This window comes from Mercurialis annua, linkage group LG2 (assembly GCF_937616625.2).
Source record: "Mercurialis annua linkage group LG2, ddMerAnnu1.2, whole genome shotgun sequence".
Lineage (NCBI taxonomy): Eukaryota > Viridiplantae > Streptophyta > Magnoliopsida > Malpighiales > Euphorbiaceae > Mercurialis > Mercurialis annua.
In genome coordinates, this window is record NC_065571.1 from 15,708,128 (window position 1) to 15,726,471 (window position 18,344).

Consider the following 18,344-nt stretch of genomic DNA (forward strand, 5'->3'; position numbering starts at 1 on the left):
AATCCGATCCAAAGAAAGGCAAAGTAAGAGAACATCCTCATGGCTTCTCTTTCTTATCCTCCTCCTCCTTCTTCTGCTTGGCCCGGGCCACAAGGTCCTCGTGCAGCAGAGGCTTCGGGTCATCCTCAATAATGATAGGCTCGCCATCTGCAGCATGAGAACCGCCAACAATATTCCCGGATGGAGTGGGAGAAGGAAGCTCTGACATGTCCAAGGCATCACTATCGGGAGGTAGATCATTCAAGTTGTCAGGAAAATCCAACAACTCCAACCCAACAAATTGGTTGACAGGGGCAATAATTTTGTCAAAGGCCCTTTCTTTATGACTCCCCCAAGACCCGACACTTGTTCCCCTTCGGAGGCAGGAAGATCTTTACCCACTGACGGCTCAACACTCTCTACAATAGAGATCTTTGGCTTCGGCTTGTCAGGCTCACTTTCGCTCTCACTTCCCTTCGGGAATTGATAGAGGAAATCCACATCGCCCCCAGGGTGATGGCTCAGGTACTCCCCAGAGATATTCTCCATAAACTCGGTGAGCTGATCGGTAAGCTGGCTAGTTACCTTCTTCCGTCTCTCCTTCTCCCGAAGAAGCAAACCCTGCTTCATGTACAACTGTTCCTAGGCGGTGGTGAGCTTCTGGATCTGGGAAGCCATTGTATCATCAAACTCGATCCTCAGAGCCTTATAGTCAACCTTCCTAGTGATTATGTCAACAGCCTAGTCGGTGTTCTCCTTCTTCAGAAGAGCCACCTCCTTTTGAAGCTCGCTCGAAGAAGCCGACAGTGACTCCCTCTCCTTCGTCAACCTTCAAAGGTCAGCAACAATTTCCTCCCTCTTGACCTCACACTGCTTGTGCTCCCCCAACAAAGCAGCGTACTTAGTCTTACAGGCCCCATGAGCAGCCTTCAACTTTTCCGAGGATGCCTTCATGGCCAAGTGATTATGCCTATACTGGCGTAAAGCAAAGGAGCCTGGACAACCAGTAATCACAAGTTTATTCATAAAAAAAGACAAGGGGGAGAGGGAAAAGAAAGAAGAAAATTACCCTTAAGGACAGCTGAACATCATCAGCCAAATCCATATCCTCCTTCTTGAAGAAGTAGTCCACATTTGAAGTCAGGCAGGACCCACTGATGATGTCCATAGCAATGGAAGGATGACAGGTTGTGGCATTAGCTCCGTACTTCCCAATCAGCATGTCAACTTGAGAAACTATTACATCCTTCCAAGGTCTCTTCATGGTAGGACCCTCGTCTGAGGACTCGAAACCTCCACCAGCAGGAGGGTTCCTCCTCTTCTGACCAGAAAGGGGATTGAAAGGAAGAACAAATTCCTTCTCGCCCTCTGGAGCTGCCATCACGACTTTACCTTTGCCAGTATAGGATGGCAGAGGAGGAGGATAGAGAACCTCAGAAACCCTGAAGGCGACACCCTTCAAAGGAAATCGTAGGGGAGGAGGAGGAAGATCCACTTGAGAAGAAGTGGGAGTGGGGGCGGTCTTCCAGGTTTCAGAACAGCGGACGAAGCTGGCAAAGGGAGTGCAGGAGGAAGAACATCCTTCGGCTTGTTCGCCGAACTCTATTTTTCTGCCTTCCTCTGGGCTTTCTCTTCCCGGTCCTGTGAGCAAGTGCGTTGAAATCGACCACTGAAATAGAAAGAATATAGATGATCAGTAAAGGAAAAAAACACATAATTATAACAGGAAAACATAAAGTACATGGTACAAACAAGGTACTAGAGGGATCAACATGGTTTAAAAAAAAAGAAGGATCAACAAAATTAGAAGGTTCGGCCACAATCGCCTCGTCTTTCTTTATCTTTCTCCCTTTCTTCGCCTTGTCAGTGGGACATTTATCCTCCTTGGCGACCCCCAAAATGAATTTCCCAACTTTTCCTAAGTTGGCGGACCAACCATAATACCCCTTGATTAGGTCCCCTACATGGATGAGGGCAAAAGCTCGGAAGTGCTCAACGGCTTCCTCATCAATTGGACCAAGAACCACCAGGTCAAGCTTCTTGACAGAGTCCACCCACACATTTGGAATCTCTCCCTAGCCTCCTTCGTACTTGGCAATAAAGAACCTGTCTTTCCAATTCTTCAAAGAATTTGGAAGACCTTTGAATATGGTACGGTGAGGCTGAAAGTAGCAAAACTCATCGCCAGGCTTCTAGCCCAATGAGTACACCAAACGAACCATCTCATAGTTCACCTCCCTGTTGAGCGTCATCCCACAAATGAAAAAACCACTCAAGTGACGATGTCCATTAGGATGGAGTTGAGCCAAGGAAATTCGAAGGCGGTCAAATACACTTTGGGTGTACTTGTCCAGCGGTAACCTAAGACCGCCCTCCATGTCTTGGATGAATATCACTTGTTCATTTGTGGCAAGAGTTTGGTCCATGGGAAGCCTCAAGACAACAGAATCAGAAATCTTGTAGTGATCCCTGATCCACTGGATGACTCCATTGCCCAACACACAGGGGTACTCAGACAGAGGAATATAAGGCTTCTTCTTGGAGGGAACGATCCTCAAAGCAGGTTCTTCCGGTTCTTCAGCCTCCTTAAGTCTCTTCGGCTTCTTGGGAAGAACTTTACGTCTCTTCTTAACAACAAAAACTTGCTCCTCCTCAGACTCCTCCTCTTCCTCGCCATCATCATCGTCACCATCCCAATATTCCTTCCTCCATCTGGCTCCCTGTCATCTATTTTAGTGGCCAATGTCACTACACTTCCCTTCTGCTGAAAAGAAGGAACTTCAGGGCTAGAAGCTCCCTCCTGGCTATCAACAACTATCATATTTACCAAATCCTCCATATCAGAATCCAAGTCAACAATGCTAGGAGGCACATAGGAGGCAGACTTGTCATGGGACCCTTCGAAGGAGGAAGAGATGGATGAAGACGCATGGTCGAAACTCAAAGTAAAAGCAAGAAAACTCAAATAAAAGAAATAAAAGGCAGGAAAGAGGTACTTACTAGTTAATTAAGGATGAGGAAAGCTTTGCAAAAAGGAAAAACCTAGGAGAAAAGAAAGACACGGCGAGTATGAGAAGAAAAGAGAATATCAACAAAAGATAGTGAAAACAAGATAGAAAGAAAGTAAAAAAAATCATTTACCTCGCTTTTATAGGTATCGAGAAACGCGTATTTGGGTGCGTGACAGCGTGGCATAACTCTCTAAATAAAAACATTCATTGCAGAAAATAGAAAGACACGACCCTTTATATTCCAGTGCGTCGAAACGTTTGGGATTCAAATACATTTGAAATTTAAAATTCAAAATTTGAAAAAACGAAAGAACCGCCTAAAGTCCTTGACTTGGCTGACTTCGGGGGGGGGGGGGGGAATTATTAATTATGGGAATTTTTATTTTTCCTTGACTAGTTTGTCAAAATTAAATTCAAGCTTATTTTTATTGGCCAGCACATATTTTAGCATAAATATATGATGTAATTCTATTAATTCTTATAAATATAATAAAAATTTATCTTCACCACATAAGTTTTTGTGTGCTATTTATTTATCTTTTTCTTATTTAATTTTTGCATCAATTTTACATAACTTTCAAAAAATTAATTTATCTTTTATTCCTATGTTCGATACCTATGTTTGTTATATAGTTTACTCGTTATATCATCTTTGATTTTTTTTATTTTACTAAAAGCTAGTAAAATTTATCACTTCTTATTCTTTGTAATTAATAGAATTCTATCTGTACCCCTTAATTTAAAAAGTTATTAATGTAAAATGATCCAGAATTAACAAGCTATAAGTTTTTTTTTAATCCAAAATTACGAATTTGAACTCTTTTATTTGTCTTTTTACAAATTGAAGGAGCGAAATAATTTTATTGAAATAATTTTAAAATTATAAGCATGTGCATATTTATGTTTAAATTATTTTTTTGTTATATTAATTAGCCCGGGCTGGAAAAAAATTCTGGTTCCGCCACTGACCATGAAGGCATCGCCCACGGTGCCTTGAGAGCGCCCTGATTTTAGTTCAAGGGATTGCCCGAATAAGAAAATGTAGTTTGCCCAGGGAGTACATCGCCTACACCGTCCCCACTATGCCACTACCCGGGATAGTCGGAGAACGTGGCCAAAAATCCATCAGAAATCGTGGCCAATACCCACGATTTCCCAGTAAATAACTAGTCATGGATTCCCAATAAATAGAAGCTCGCTGATGCTTGAGAAGGTAAGCACATCTCATACCCAAATACTTATACACTCATTTACTTACTAGAAAACCCTTTCAGGCAACACATCGCTTTCAGGCAACACCAGTTTGATGTCCTTTGAGCTTACATTGTTATTTGTGCAAGAATTATAGACAAGGCGACCTTGGAAGTTTGCCCGTATCAATGATATTTAGTGCTTAAGTGTATGATTGATTTCTAACAATATCAGAATTTAATCTTTTTTTTATTTAGCTCGGGTGGTCTACTTACTAATAAAATTAGGATTTGGTATTCATAAGACCTTGCATTAAAGAACAACACTCAAACCTATAACACAGCTACCAACAAAATTACTACGATGAATTGAATGTAATTTAGAATAACTAATGGTAACGAAATCAACTCTTATATCAAGTCTGTGTTGCCTTATTTTTACACAATGCATACCAAACCAAAACCATTGTCAAGTGAAGAAAATCACATCACAAAACAATCATATTTGTTAAAGATCGATCGTTGGATCAGATAATTTTTTAGTTTTAGCACTGTTTTTTCCATTTGATGAAGCATGCTTGATTAAGAGTGTCGTTGCTTTCATGTTAGGTTGCTTGGTGTGAACCCGAATTTCCCACGGGCGAGCAGCAACCCAACGCTCCTTCCAGCTCCAACCCCAATTTTCCTTCCCAATACTATAGTAAGCTTGCCCTAGATACTGGGTAGGATTCGCTTTCCACTGCAAGTTATAAATATTTATTGTTATCAAAATATTATTATTGTTACGAAAAAATTTAAAAATTAATGCATTACTAAAAATTATGTTTTTTTTAGTAAATACAAGAATTAATTTGTGATCAGAAGAAGCTAATATTATAGAGAAATTTGCACAAAATACTCTGTTTTTAGATTTATATGTTTTAAATACCTCAATTTTGAAAATTTATATTTTTACTCTCTTTTTGTAATGTTTCTATCTCTACCCCAATTAGAATTTTAACTTATTAGCATTTTTATTTCACTCATGTAAAACACATGTGCACTCTTATTTTATTTTTTTTATCTTTTTCTCTTTCTTCCTTTTCTCTCTCTTCTTTTCTCTTTCTTCTCTTCTCTTCTCCCTCTTTCTTCTTTTTCTTCTTTCCTTTCTCTGCAACTATTTTTTTTACGTTTTTTTTCATTCTAATGAAATTTCTTAACATATTTTATCCAAAAATTCAAGATAAAGAAGAATCTATTATGAAAAATTCGACCTACTTCGTCTCAAGAAATAACGAAGTTTTCCGTCATCGCCGCCATCATTGATCCTTTTTTTCAGAATCTTCTTCTTATTCTTCTTCTTCTTCTTCTTCTTTCTATGGTGTTTTAGTTGTAGTATCGGTTTTTGGTATTTTTTTTGAAAAAAATCATTTTTTTTATTAATGATGTTTTGACATAGTTTTCAAATATTTTTAAATTATTTTTAAAAATTGTTGAAAACTGTTTCTTCAAAACTATTTTATACTGTTTGAAACTGTTTTGTTAAAACTATTTGAAACTGCTATTTTTAGACTGTTTGAAAGTGTTTTTTTAGAAATTGTTTTAGATTGTTTGAAACCTTTGTAAACGGTTGGAAACTGTTATTTTTGAGACTTATTAAAGTGTTTTTAAAAACCGTTCTAAACTGTTTGAAACTTTTATAAATTGTTTGAAACTGTTTTTAGATAAAGGTTGCAAATTGTGTTTTATGAAACTGTTTGAAACCTTTATAAACTGTTTGAAACTATTGTAAACTGTTTGAAGCTGTTTTTTGGAAACTATTTGATATACTTGTAAACTGTTTGAAACCATTGTATAAATTTATTTAAATGATAATAAGTATATCTTTTAAAAATTGTATGAAACTCTTTGAAACTACATTTGAAACTGTATTTGAAATCGTGTTTGAAACAGTTAGAACCCGTTTTTAATAGAACAAATAAATAAAAAATTATCAGTTTTCTTTATTTTTGGAGAAAGTTATAATCGTTGGATTTGAATTCCAAGTGAAATTTGAAGCGATTTGATTACAAATTAAAAATTCGAGCGGATCGGAAAATAAATTTGAAACTAGCAATAAAACTTTAAAAAATAGTAATAAAATTTCATAAATTAATTTCCTAAAATGTTACGAGTTGGAGATTAGATTTGATTTGCTGATTTGTTATTTTTTTTTTAAAATAAACTGAAAAAGATGAAAGAAGAAGAAGAAGGAGAAGAAAAAGAAGAAGAAGACATTGTAAATAAGTGGAGTAATTTTTAGGTATAAAAACAAATAGAACATGGTATAAAACTAATTAGCTGAGACAGATAGGTAGTTAAATCAAGTCGAAATATTGTGGTAGGTAATTGCTACTTTTTTTCTTATTTAGGTATTTCCCTAATTCTCTCAATATTATAGTACATTAATGTCTTATTTTTATCCACTAATTTTTTTGTTTTTAAATTTTTTATTTGAATATAATTAAATTAAAATAGAAAATTACTTAATCAAACTTTCATAATTATTTTCAATTTATACTTAAGATTTGATTATTTGAATATTAAATTTTAACTTTTGTATTTGTTAGAGATTTTGAACATATTGTTTAAAACGTTGCATCACATATCTCAATTTGTAAAATTTGATATCTTAATAAAGTCATAAAATGTGTACTAATACGGCGTTTTTTATGAAGGACAAACTTTTTCTGAAATTTTACAAAAGTACAAATCTTTCAATTTTATCCAATTTGTCCTAAAACGCATGATTTCGTTTCACTTATGTCCAACTACACAATTTTACTTATGTGGCGTTGATGTGTGGTATTGCCACATCAGTGCCACGAAGACGCCACAAAAAAAATCATATAATTGGACATTATTGAAACGAAATTATGTGTTTCAGGACCAATTGGATAAAATTGAAAGATTTGAATTTATGTAAAAAAAGAAAGTTAAAGGTTTGGTTGTTTTTAGTTATTTGGCCTTTTATGAAACAACCCTGCAAAACAGAATTATGTCATGATATGCCAAATCAAAAAAAAAAATGTGTGATGCAACGTTTTACATGATGCGTTTAAGTTGTTAAAAAACAAAAATTTAAGAACTAATATGCAAATAACCCCTAAATAATTTTATCAAAATTTTCTCAACTTTTCATAAGAAATTAAAGCAGATGAATGTGAGTATGCAGACCTGATGAGAGAAGGCATAAGCCATTGCTCGCTCACGCTTAACTGCTGCTTCTTCTCTTTGCTGCATCCGACACATAATTTCTTCCATTGTATCAGAACTCCCATTCCAATCTCCCTGTGTAACAAATCACACTACATAATGCTTTTTTGTTCAATTAATCAACTCATTATGATTTAATTTTGTTTGAGTAATTATAATGTTATTTTAAAAATCGTGCCCAATCGAACTTACAAGGATGCTAAAAATTTCATACGGAATCAAATTCGTCGGTTTCATTTGGTTTTTGCACACCCGTAAATATATGCAAGTTACTCCCTCCAGTACATAATATTTGTCGCATTTGAGAAGTTATTTTGATACATAATATTTGTGACTTTATAATTATACCAAAAGAGCATTAATTGTTATTTTTTCAAATTTATCCCTGATAACAAATATCTTATCAAGACTTAAAAATAGTATAATTAATATAGATAATTTAGTAAAAATACATATAAATTAAGACATATATATTGTTTTTTTAATTCATGTGAAATGGTCAAATATGACTAATATTATGAACCGGGGGGATGGAGTAAGAATTTATTATTTGAATTTGGAAAAAGGGTCATTTATGCCCTTAAAGTTTGATTCGAGGATCAAATAAACATTCAATGATAAAAAAAGGTTCAAATATGCCCAAACGTCTTAAAAAGTGAACAGCTCGGCCCCGATTTTGACTCACAATCGGGGGCTAGTTGTTCACTTTTTAAGATGTTATGGGTATATTTGAACCTTTTTGAATGTTAGGGGCTCACTTGATCTTGTAGACAAATATTAAAAGTATAAATGATCCTTTTCCGTTTAAGTATTATTGAGTTGAATATGTGGAAGATGGAGAAGTCAGTTTATGAAAATAGCATTGAATCTGCAAAATTTTCTGGGGAAAAGAATTAAAAGCATTGCCAGTTAACAATGAGTCATTCCCACATTTCTGATTACGATATGGGCCACTGCTTTTCATTACTGATATTCATTAGTCATTTCCTACTATATCAAAATCGGCCGGAAAATGTGGGGAGGTGCGGGCCGGTTCCAACCTTCTCTGAAACCGGAATTGCCAGTTCCGGTTTAAAATCTGCGGTTCTGATTTCAATCCGTGTTTTTAATAGTTAATGTTTAAATACCTAAATAATGTACATATATGATTAATTACTAATATATATTACTTATTTATTTTAAATATATTCAACCATATAATATATTATTATTTATTTATTGTCTATTATTTAATTAGAGTTAATTTATTAACATAGTCAGCCATAGCTATGATTAGTTGAACAATACTTAATTTATTACTTAATTTTATATATTAATCAAATTTTTTTCTTTCATATTGTATTGCTTGATTAGCTCTAGATTATTACTAACGTCAAGCACTATCTATTTAGACTATATTTAGTTGAATGACATTAATTTATTATTTAATTTTTATATTAGTTTAATATGTTCTATTGTTGGATTAGCTCTAAATTTTTATAAAAGCATATATAATTTAATTTTTCTAGCCGGCCAGTTACGAACTAGTCCAAAACAGTTCAAAGAGTGGTTTAGAGCAGGTTTTAAAATTATTTGAACTGTGAATCGGTGTTTCCCAACTACCAGTTCGTGAACCGTAACAACTTTTTTTTACCATCAAGAGTGACGTCACATTAGGATGTAAATGAACTCAAAATTGACGAGACGTGAATCTTTTGAACAAAGGATCACTTTACCCCCTGAACTTGGCACAAAGTATCAAAAACGTCCAAATTGCGAAAACCGGATCACTTTTACCCTGAACTTGGCAAAACCGGCTCAAAATCCCCCTCGATGCTGACGTGGCACTTAATTGGAGAGTGAGTTTAATAAAAGTCATAATTAACTCTAATTAATTACACTTAAATACTAATTAATTCTAATTAAATTTTAATTAAAATAAATAACATCAGGGATCTTTTTGAATCTTTTCCCCAACAAAAAAAATTTCATTTTTTTTTAATTTCTTCAAACAGATTGGCCGGAAAATTTTCCGGCCAATCTGTTTGAAGGAGAACAGACCCACCGGCGGGTCTGTTCTTCAAAAACAGACCCACCGGCGGGTCTGTTCATGACCCGCCGCCGGTGGGTCTGTTGTTACAGACCCACCAACAGACCCTCCGGTGGGTCTGTTAACAACAGACCCACCGTCGGGTCTGTTAACACAGACTCAACAGTGGGTCTGTTGTTAATAGACCCACCGAAGGGTCTGTAAACAACAGACCCGACGTCGGGTCTGTTGCCGACGTCGGATCTGTTACAAACAGACCCTCCGGTGGGTCTGTTAACAACAGACCCACCAGTGGGTCTGCTTTGAACGACCCACCGCGCGGTGGGTCGTTAACGAGGAGCAGATCTGCTCCTCGTTTTTTCGAGGAGCAGATCTCCTCCTTGCTCCTCAGCCTGAGCAGCAATCCTCAGGCGAGGAGCAGGCGAGGAGGAGCAGCTCCTCCTCGCCGGAGGAAATTTTTAAAAAAAAATTGATTTTTTTTTATTAAAAATATAAATTTTAGGGATTAATTTGGTATATATGTAAAAGTTGGAGGATTAATTTGTAATTTGAAAATAAAAGGATGAAATTGTCCCTTTTTAAAATTGTTAGGTATTAATTTAAAACGTTTAAAAAAAATTAGGACCATTTTAAACTTTTTTCAAGCAAAAACCACCTTAGAAAACCAAAACCACTATTAAAACCGGAGAGTGAGTTACACTCTCTAAGGTGAGAGTGGGGAGGGGGGTTTTTGTACTAAATTTGACAAGTTCAGGGTAAAAGTGATCCCGTTTTGCTAATTTGGACGTTTTTGATACTTTGTGCCAAGTTCGGGGGGTAAAGTGATCCTTTGTTCTGAATCTTTTTGTTGAAAACTACAAATTCGCATTTTTTAATTTTTGTGTTGAGTTGGAAAAGTAAAAAGAATATTCCCTCCGTCTCAAAACAATAGTCCACTTTCTTTTTTTGTCCCAAAACAATAGTCCACTTTCCTTGTAAATTACAATTTAGAGTGTTTATTTTCCATATTACCCTTATTTAAAGTGCATCATTTATTGTTATTAGCCTATAGTCATAACATTTAATAAGTATGATAGAAATATAGAAGATAGATTTGTGAAAAGTTAGAGCATTAATTGTATTTCTTAAACTGTTTAAAAAGAGGAAAGTGGACTATTGTTTTGGGACGGAGTGAGTATTTATTATTCCTTTCGAGCTTATATAAAAGTTAACACTACTTTCTGAAAAATTTAAAATGTCTATTTTTCATGAAATTTTAGTTTTATGTAAATCAAACCCATTTTCTAAGAAATTTTAATTACTTAAACTACGAAAGAGTTATTAAAATTCAGAAGAAAAAAAATAATAATTTTATGAGTGATGATGGTAATATTTTTAAAAAATATATAATGGCAATTAAGTAGGTGGTAGTACTCATGAATACCTCTATCTCTTGAAGCTTGGCCTCAAGTTTTAACTGATTTTGTAATTTCTTTTGCATAATTCGACCTTCTGTGACCATATGATGTCGACGAGCCATAATTTGAGATTGTATGTAACTCCATGAATGTATATGACTCAATGTGCTTGAAGCTTGCTTTTGAGTGTCACTGCTTTGGATCAACACATTAAATCTTACAGCTCCTTTGAAACGACGTCGCACTGACTTTTTTGCCTGAAAAAGTTTATTAAAGTAGAGTACAATGTTGTATCATGAGTCAAAATTCCATGTGTGAACTTTTAAGGCCACTCATAATGATAACAATTTGCAATTATGATTATTTCTCTATTTCAAGAGTGTTATGATGGTGTCCCAACAGCAGGGAAACTAATATCGGTGTCAATAGAATTATAATAATAAGTGTAGATGAACGGAACCGAGCCGAGTTTTGAAGTGTTCATGTTCAGCTCGTTTAGCGAATAAGGTGTTCATGTTCGTTTCATTTAAATTCTATAGTATTCATATTTGGCTCGTATTCAGCTCGTGTTCGTTCGTTTAACTGCTAAACGAACAAGTTCGCGAACGAGCTTGTTAAGTACCAAACGAGCTTGTTCGTGAGCTTGTTCGCTTAATATCTAAAATGCATAAAATTCGCGAGCACAAAACTATGTTAGTTTCTTATATCAGAACTACATACTTTTGACTTACTATATAAAAACTGTAGTTTTGTTAAACATAGGTAAATTTTATAATTATATAAAATATGTATATAAATTAATTTAACTATGAGTCAACTCGTGAACACCTGATTGAGTATAAACGAGGTTTTTTACGAACTCTTATTCAAACTCATTCAGAACTCTTATTCGAGCTCGTTCACGAACCAGTAATCGAGATGTTCGTGAACCTAAACGAGTTGAATTCCACTATATTCATGTTCGGCTCATTTAAAATAACGAACATAAAATCAAACTCGAGCTTGGTTCATTTTGAACACGAACCGAGCTCTTATCGAGCCGAACACTGGGCTGTTCACGAGCATCTCAGTTCGTTTACGCTCCTACTTTTACACAAAACATATATTAAAAAAATAATTAAAATTATATTTAGATGATAGTGTAATAGACTTTGAGAACTAGGTTTAACCTTGTGGCAGGAGTGTTTTGGCTGCAAACTTCCACATACACACCTTATGAGATTCTCTTAATGGGCAATGCGTGGTGGTGTGAAACAGTTAACTACTAACACTTGAGGTTCTAGCAGTAGGTTACCATCTTTGTAAAACAAAATTGATTATAAGGAATTTCGTACTATGCTCAAGTTGCAATTTTGTGATTGAGCTTCGTTTTATTACAAAATGAACAAAATATCATTACACCCCCCTTAACCTGGCACAAAATATCAAAAAAAAACTCAAATTTTCGAAAGTGGATCACTTTGATTCTAAATTTGGCCAAATTATATCAAATCTCTCCTCCCACCCTCGAGAGTGAGACACATTCTACGTTATTAAATAGTAAAAACTTTAAAATGGTCCTTAATATTTTTCTCATTTCTTGAAATAACTCTTAATAATTTTATAATATTAATTTAATCCTCATAATGTTAAAACTTCATATATTATATACATTTTTATTAAAAAAGCCCAGGGGCTCTTTAGTAATTTTCCTTTCTAATTTATCTTCTTCAAACAAGCAACCCTAAATCCTAAACACATTTTATGTCGCCACCATTTCCAATGTTTTTTCCTTTCCAATTTTTTTTCATTACCACTATTCCTCTTCTTCCTCATAAGCAACTCGCTGCGGCTACCCTCATCATTGACGAACCATATGAACGAACCGAAGAATCAATAAAACCAGACGAACGGCTGCTGATCCGAGGTTGGTAAATGAAGAACTGTCGTTGCTAGTCTGTTGATCGAAAAACCATTGTTGCTGCTTCGCTCAATGAAGAACCACCGCTGCTGTTTCACTGAACGGAGAACAAACGACAAGTGTGGTTGTTGCTAGAGAAGGCGACGAATGGTAACAATTAGGGGTGAGCAAGAACCGAACCAAACTGAAAAATCAAACTGAACCGAACTTCGTTGTTTGGTTCAGTTTTTCGGTGAAAACGGTTTGGTTCGGTTTCTACTTTAGGTAAAGTTTGGTGTTCGGTTTAGTTTGAGTGTTTTAAAAACCGAACTGACCGTAAAACCGAACTAACCAAACTTTAATATAATATACATATATACTTATATTTATATTTTTTTTGTCTTTATATCTTAATTATTGTTAATATATGAGTTTTAATTGTTATTAAAACATATATGAAAGTTTATTAGACTCTAATTATTTAATATTTCAATTACTTTTAATATAAAAAAAATATAAAAAATAAAAAATAGTGAAATTCGGTTTTAACCGAACCGTACCAAACCAAAATTTTTGGTTTGGTTCAGTTCGGTTTGTTCACCTCCAAACTAAAAGTTCGGTTCGGTTCGGTTTGGAAATTTTTCAAACCGAAAACCGAAAAAACCGAAAAATTCCAACCGAACCTACTAATGCTCACCCCTAGTGACAACTCACATTTAGAGATGGAGACTATTACTGTTATGTAGGGATGGCGTTGAAGACCGGTATCGTCGTTGCTGCTTGAAGACCGATATTGTGGGTCGAATGGTAGTGGAAGGAGAGAGTTCTTTAACATGTGAGGTTTGTGAGGAAGAGGATGTGAAAGAAGGGTTGTGACGAGGGGATACAATGAAACAAAACCAGAGAGGGAATCTAATGAAACAAAACCACAAAAAATAAATTTAGCGACGAATCTCATTTCTGTAAATCTGTAATTAGCGACAGATTTATCTGACAGACTTATTCTTCGCTAAATTCCACGGATTAGCGAGGAATCTGTCGACAAATAAGGCCCGAAGTTGGCACCAACAATTAGCGACTGATTTGTCACTAATTTGGCGTAAAGAGCGGCGCCAAACTTTTTTACTGAAAAATAGTGATGGATTGTAGTGTATGTCGCTAATTAGCGATAGATTCTAGTGTATGTCGCTAATCAGCGGATTCTAATGCCCGTCACTAACTAGCCACGGATTATTAAATCAATCGCTAATTAGCGACATATTTTAGTATCCGTCGCTAATTAACGACGAATTATAGTTTCTGTCGCTAATTAAAAATGATTCTTTAAAGTAAAAATTATTAAAAAATAAAAGATTATTTTAATATGCGAATTATTTGTTGTTTTTGGTTACAAGTTAAATATAATAGATATAAATACATAATAAGAATTTGGTTTTGTTAAGATGGAGTAAAGTGTGAGAGAACACAAAATTAAACGAGTCATGTGTGGAGCAATTTCAGAATGGGTGACCTGCTAGGAAGGTTACGAAAATCTCGAAAATGACATTTACATAAATATCGAAAATGATATTAAATAACAATTAATATGAATATTATGCTTTAATAGAAAAATATTTTTTAAAATTTAAATGTAAAAATATATTTTTTTAATTCCGTCGCTAATCTATCGCTAATTTTTCATTGCTTATCTGTTTTCTTTATAATCGGCAAATCAATGAAAAATTCAATGACTTAGAGATGATATTTTTCGCCGCTAATTAGACGTTAATTTTTTAGCGACATGGATTTTTGAGAGGACTGTTTCCGTCGCTAAACTTTTTTAGGGACGGGTTTTTGCCATTTTCTATCGCTAAACATTTTCTAGTAATTAGGAAAAATGATAGAAAAAGTCCTTAACTTGTTAATAATTAGAGTTTTGATTAATTAGAATTATTAGGATTTTAATTAAGGTTAATCAGAATTAATTAGGGTTAATTTTTTATATTAGGTAAAAAAGTGATTCAGTTTTGTGGATTTGGACTTATTTGGTATTTCGTGCCAAATCTTACTAGTTCCTAAATACATTCCGACCAGTATCTCTCAAGTTATTTAATTTTGGCAAAAGGTATAAAATATTCTCGTAATTTTTCATAAAAGTACATGTCAGCATTTTTATTTTTTTGGGTATAATTAAGCCCTTTTTATTTTCAAATAGAACAAATAACCCCTTTTGTTCAATTAGAAACACTCGTTAATGGCTGACATGTCTCTCATAATCATATAGGAAAAAAATTCAAAAATAATTTTAATGTTTAAAATATTTACTGAAAATTTGAGGGGGTATCCCAAAAGTAAAGTAAAAGAGTTTATTTGTTCGATTTTAAAACAACAAGAGTTTAATCGTTCAATTGTAAAAACATAAGGGCTTAAATGTGTCCAAAAAAAAATAAAAGGGCCAATTTGTACTTTTTGAAAAAGTCGAGGCTCTTTTATACCTTATGCCTTTAATTTTCGATTTCTAATTTTGAGTGTCCAGTTGGATTTTAAATTTTAAGTTTTGTGATCCAGCCCAATCCAAAACTATCATAATTTTATTATTTTTCAAACGACCACCCTAGAATTTAATTAATTATCTGAATTTATCCAACTTAAAACTATCCAAACCCATATAACCAAATACAAACTAGCTAGTCTAGAATCACTCACTTCTAGGGGGTATAAATGAACCGAGCTGCTCGTGAGCAGTTTGGTGTTCGGATCAATGAGAGTTTGGTTTGTATTCGTTCGTATTCTAAATGAATCGAGGTCGAACTTGATTTTATATTCGTTAATTTAAACGAGCCGGACATGAACACGGTCCTGTTCGGCTCGTTTAGATCACGAACAGATCGATTAGAGCATCTCCAATGGTACTCTCTATTATAAAGAGCATACTTGTAGAAATAGAGAGCATCTTTTAAATAAAGAATAGAATTTTAAATTTTAATTCATTGGACTCTTTAAAATATAATATTTTATTATATTTTTTAATAAAAATTAATTTATTCAGTTATTATATTTGTTTGTTATAATATTATTTTTTATATATTTATGGTGAGAAAATAAAAAAATATTTCTTAAACAATAAAAAAATAATCTATGTATTTAAATTTGAAATTATGTTACATAAATAAGAAATAGAGAGTGAATTTGGCTCGCCACATGTAGAGAGCCAAACTCCCTCTCTATTTAAAATTTGTATTATAAAGAGTCCATTGGACTTTTATTTTAATGCTAAACTCTCTAAAATAAAGAGTTAAACACTTTCAAAGAGTTTGTTGGTGATGCTTTTAGTGATTCGTGAACGATCTCGAATAAGAGTTCGTGAATGAGCTTGATTAAGAGTTCATGAACAAGTTCGTTTAAAAACTCGATTAGGTGTTCACGAACTGATTCATATTATATTAATTGATATAAATATCTTATATAATTCTAAAATTACATAGGTTTAACAAAACAACAGTTTTTATATAATATATCAAAACTACGTAGTTTTGATATAAGAAACTAACATAGTTTATGCTCATGAATTTTATATATTTTAGTCGTAAAGCGAACATGCTCGCGAACGTACTCATTTGGTACTTAACAAGATTGTTAGCGAGCTCATTCGTGAGCTTCTGTGTGAGCTCGTTCACGAGCTTGTTCGTTTAGCAGCTAAACGAACGAACACGAACTGAAAACGAGCCGAATATGAACACTATAAAATTGAAACGAACCGAACATAAACACCCGTTCAAAGTTTGAACGTACATGAACCGAACATGAACATGTTATTCGTCAAACGAGCTAAACATGAACACTCTAAAATTCGGCTCGGCTCGACTCGGCTCAGCTCATTTATATCCCTACTCTTTCCCAACTTTAGTAACATGTAACCTATATCCAAATCGACATGAATCTAATAACACGCAAACCCTAAATGCCACAATAAGCTGCGCACCATGCTTAATTTAGTTCAATTTTATCATTTGCAACATCCATTAGATGTAAGAGAAGCATAATAGATCACAAGATTATTGCATTACAAAACTTATGTAGTGAAATTACATATACCTACCAGATACCTTCGGAAAGCAGTTTGTATACGAATAGCCGCTTTTTGTTCAGCTGATCCATTTGCCTCTCCATCACCACTACCCTCAGCCCCTTTGCTACTTGAATGTACCTGCACTCCCATCTACCAAATTACACCCAATATTGGCATTTTATTTTTATTCTATCTTGCACAAATTTAATGAAATAATCACCATCTTCCTCTAAAATCAGTTTCAAATTTTAATGTTTCTCTTTTCATTTTAAATTAATCACTAAAATTATGTTTAGGTATTAGATAACTGAAACCCTTTACAAGAGAGTTTCGGTTAAATTGAATTAAGATATTAATTATTATCTAAAATGCTGGTAAATAATAGTAATTTTTTTGTAATATTGGGAGATGATGGTAATAATTTTAAATTTAATATCAATAGTGTACCTTAACTTTTTTGGACCTATCTTCCTTGGCTCCACTCATGCAAATTAAGGACCGGAACCAATCTCCTGAACCCATTTGGTATTATAGGTGAAGATTCTGATGTTAAGTGTAGTGAGAAGTTTAATCCCTTAGCTACTTGTTATTTGCTAACAAAGATTTGCCAACAAAAAATTTACAAACACAAACCAATTTCATTACCTCAAATTTGTTTATATGATTAAGCAACTTAAGATATCTAATAATTATAGAAAGAAAAAAAAAGCAACTCTCTAAAATTAGAAAAATTATTACATGCAACCGTTGCGCCATGTCATTCGTGCAACAAGCCAATGATGCGTTAGCCATGTGCAAAAGTGATGATATAAAAAAATTAAATGATAATTAAAAGATTTCCTATCGCAAATGTTCATTGGCTTGTTGTAAATATGACATGGCACAACCAATGCATGGGATAAACACTCCTAAAATTATCAAAATTTAGTATGTAATGTATTTATAAATTAGAGATTACCCAGAAGTTATAAAAATGTGTTAAAAAGGTATTACTTATATCTAATAGCATATTACCATTCATTTTGTTGTTTATCAAATGAATTATATAATTCTTTTAAAATTATTAATAGAAAAAATGTAAAGTGATCATTTCAGAATTTTCATACATACAAAATTCATTAGAACATAAAAAAGAAGAAGAAAACTATAAATAGAATTAACCAATACGACATGACAGAAACTAATACTAAACAAATTTGAAGAATACATTGCACGAAAATTTCTTAAATACTAACTTTGTGCGTTTTGTTTTCATTTTCGGAAATACTTTATGATATATTCCCGTAAAAAAATATTGTTTCGCTATTTTTTTTCCATTTCCGTGCTTGGAATTAAGTTTGAAGATGATGAGAAGAAACGTACCAGAGCAGAGGCAAGATTGATACCATTTTTTGTGATTAGTAATGGGGCATTGTGCTTAGTAAAGATGGGTAATAGTAACACTATGATATGAAGAAGTTGGTGCAAAAATAGAAGTATAGTATAAGAAAGGGTGAAAGGCTGATGAACATAAATGACAAGCCAACTAAACTGAAGCTGTAGTTTCATCTTATTAAAATTCATCAAAAAAAACTACC

General features: G+C 33.6%; 1 protein-coding gene across 4 annotated transcripts; it reads right to left on the minus strand.

Moving 5' to 3' along the window:
- Positions 1 to 4,540: 4,540 nt before the first annotated feature.
- LOC126667259 (protein IQ-DOMAIN 10-like) lies at positions 4,541 to 18,267 on the minus strand. Of its 4 annotated transcripts, none has more exons than XM_050360230.2 (6): positions 18,130 to 18,267; positions 17,215 to 17,310; positions 16,798 to 16,917; positions 10,867 to 11,097; positions 7,376 to 7,489; positions 4,541 to 4,919 (listed from the first exon to the last, which is right to left on the minus strand). In XM_050360230.2, exons 2-6 carry the CDS (start codon positions 17,287 to 17,289, stop codon positions 4,689 to 4,691), a joined length of 771 nt encoding a protein of 256 aa, XP_050216187.1. In that variant the 5' UTR covers positions 17,290 to 17,310; positions 18,130 to 18,267; the 3' UTR covers positions 4,541 to 4,688. The 4 variants fall into 4 exon arrangements, with proteins under 4 accessions (XP_050216187.1, XP_050216185.1, XP_050216188.1 ...); XM_050360228.2 differs by having other exon boundaries at positions 17,215 to 17,360; positions 18,130 to 18,266; XM_050360231.2 differs by having other exon boundaries at positions 16,798 to 16,905; positions 17,215 to 17,360; positions 18,130 to 18,259.
- Positions 18,268 to 18,344: the final 77 nt, after the last annotated feature.

Bases quoted from the DNA above. Each gene is read 5' to 3' on its own strand.
- LOC126667259 (XM_050360230.2), bottom strand. From the start codon at position 17,289: ATGGGTTCAGGAGATTGGTTCCGGTCCTTAATTTGCATGAGTGGAGCC. The intron at 11,098-16,797 runs GTAGGTATATGT...AAACTTTTTCAG, and splicing joins CTGCTTTCCGAAGGTATCTG to GCAAAAAAGTCAGTGCGACG. The intron at 4,920-7,375 runs GTCTGCATACTC...TATAACTTGCAG, and splicing joins CTTATGCCTTCTCTCATCAG to TGGAAAGCGAATCCTACCCA.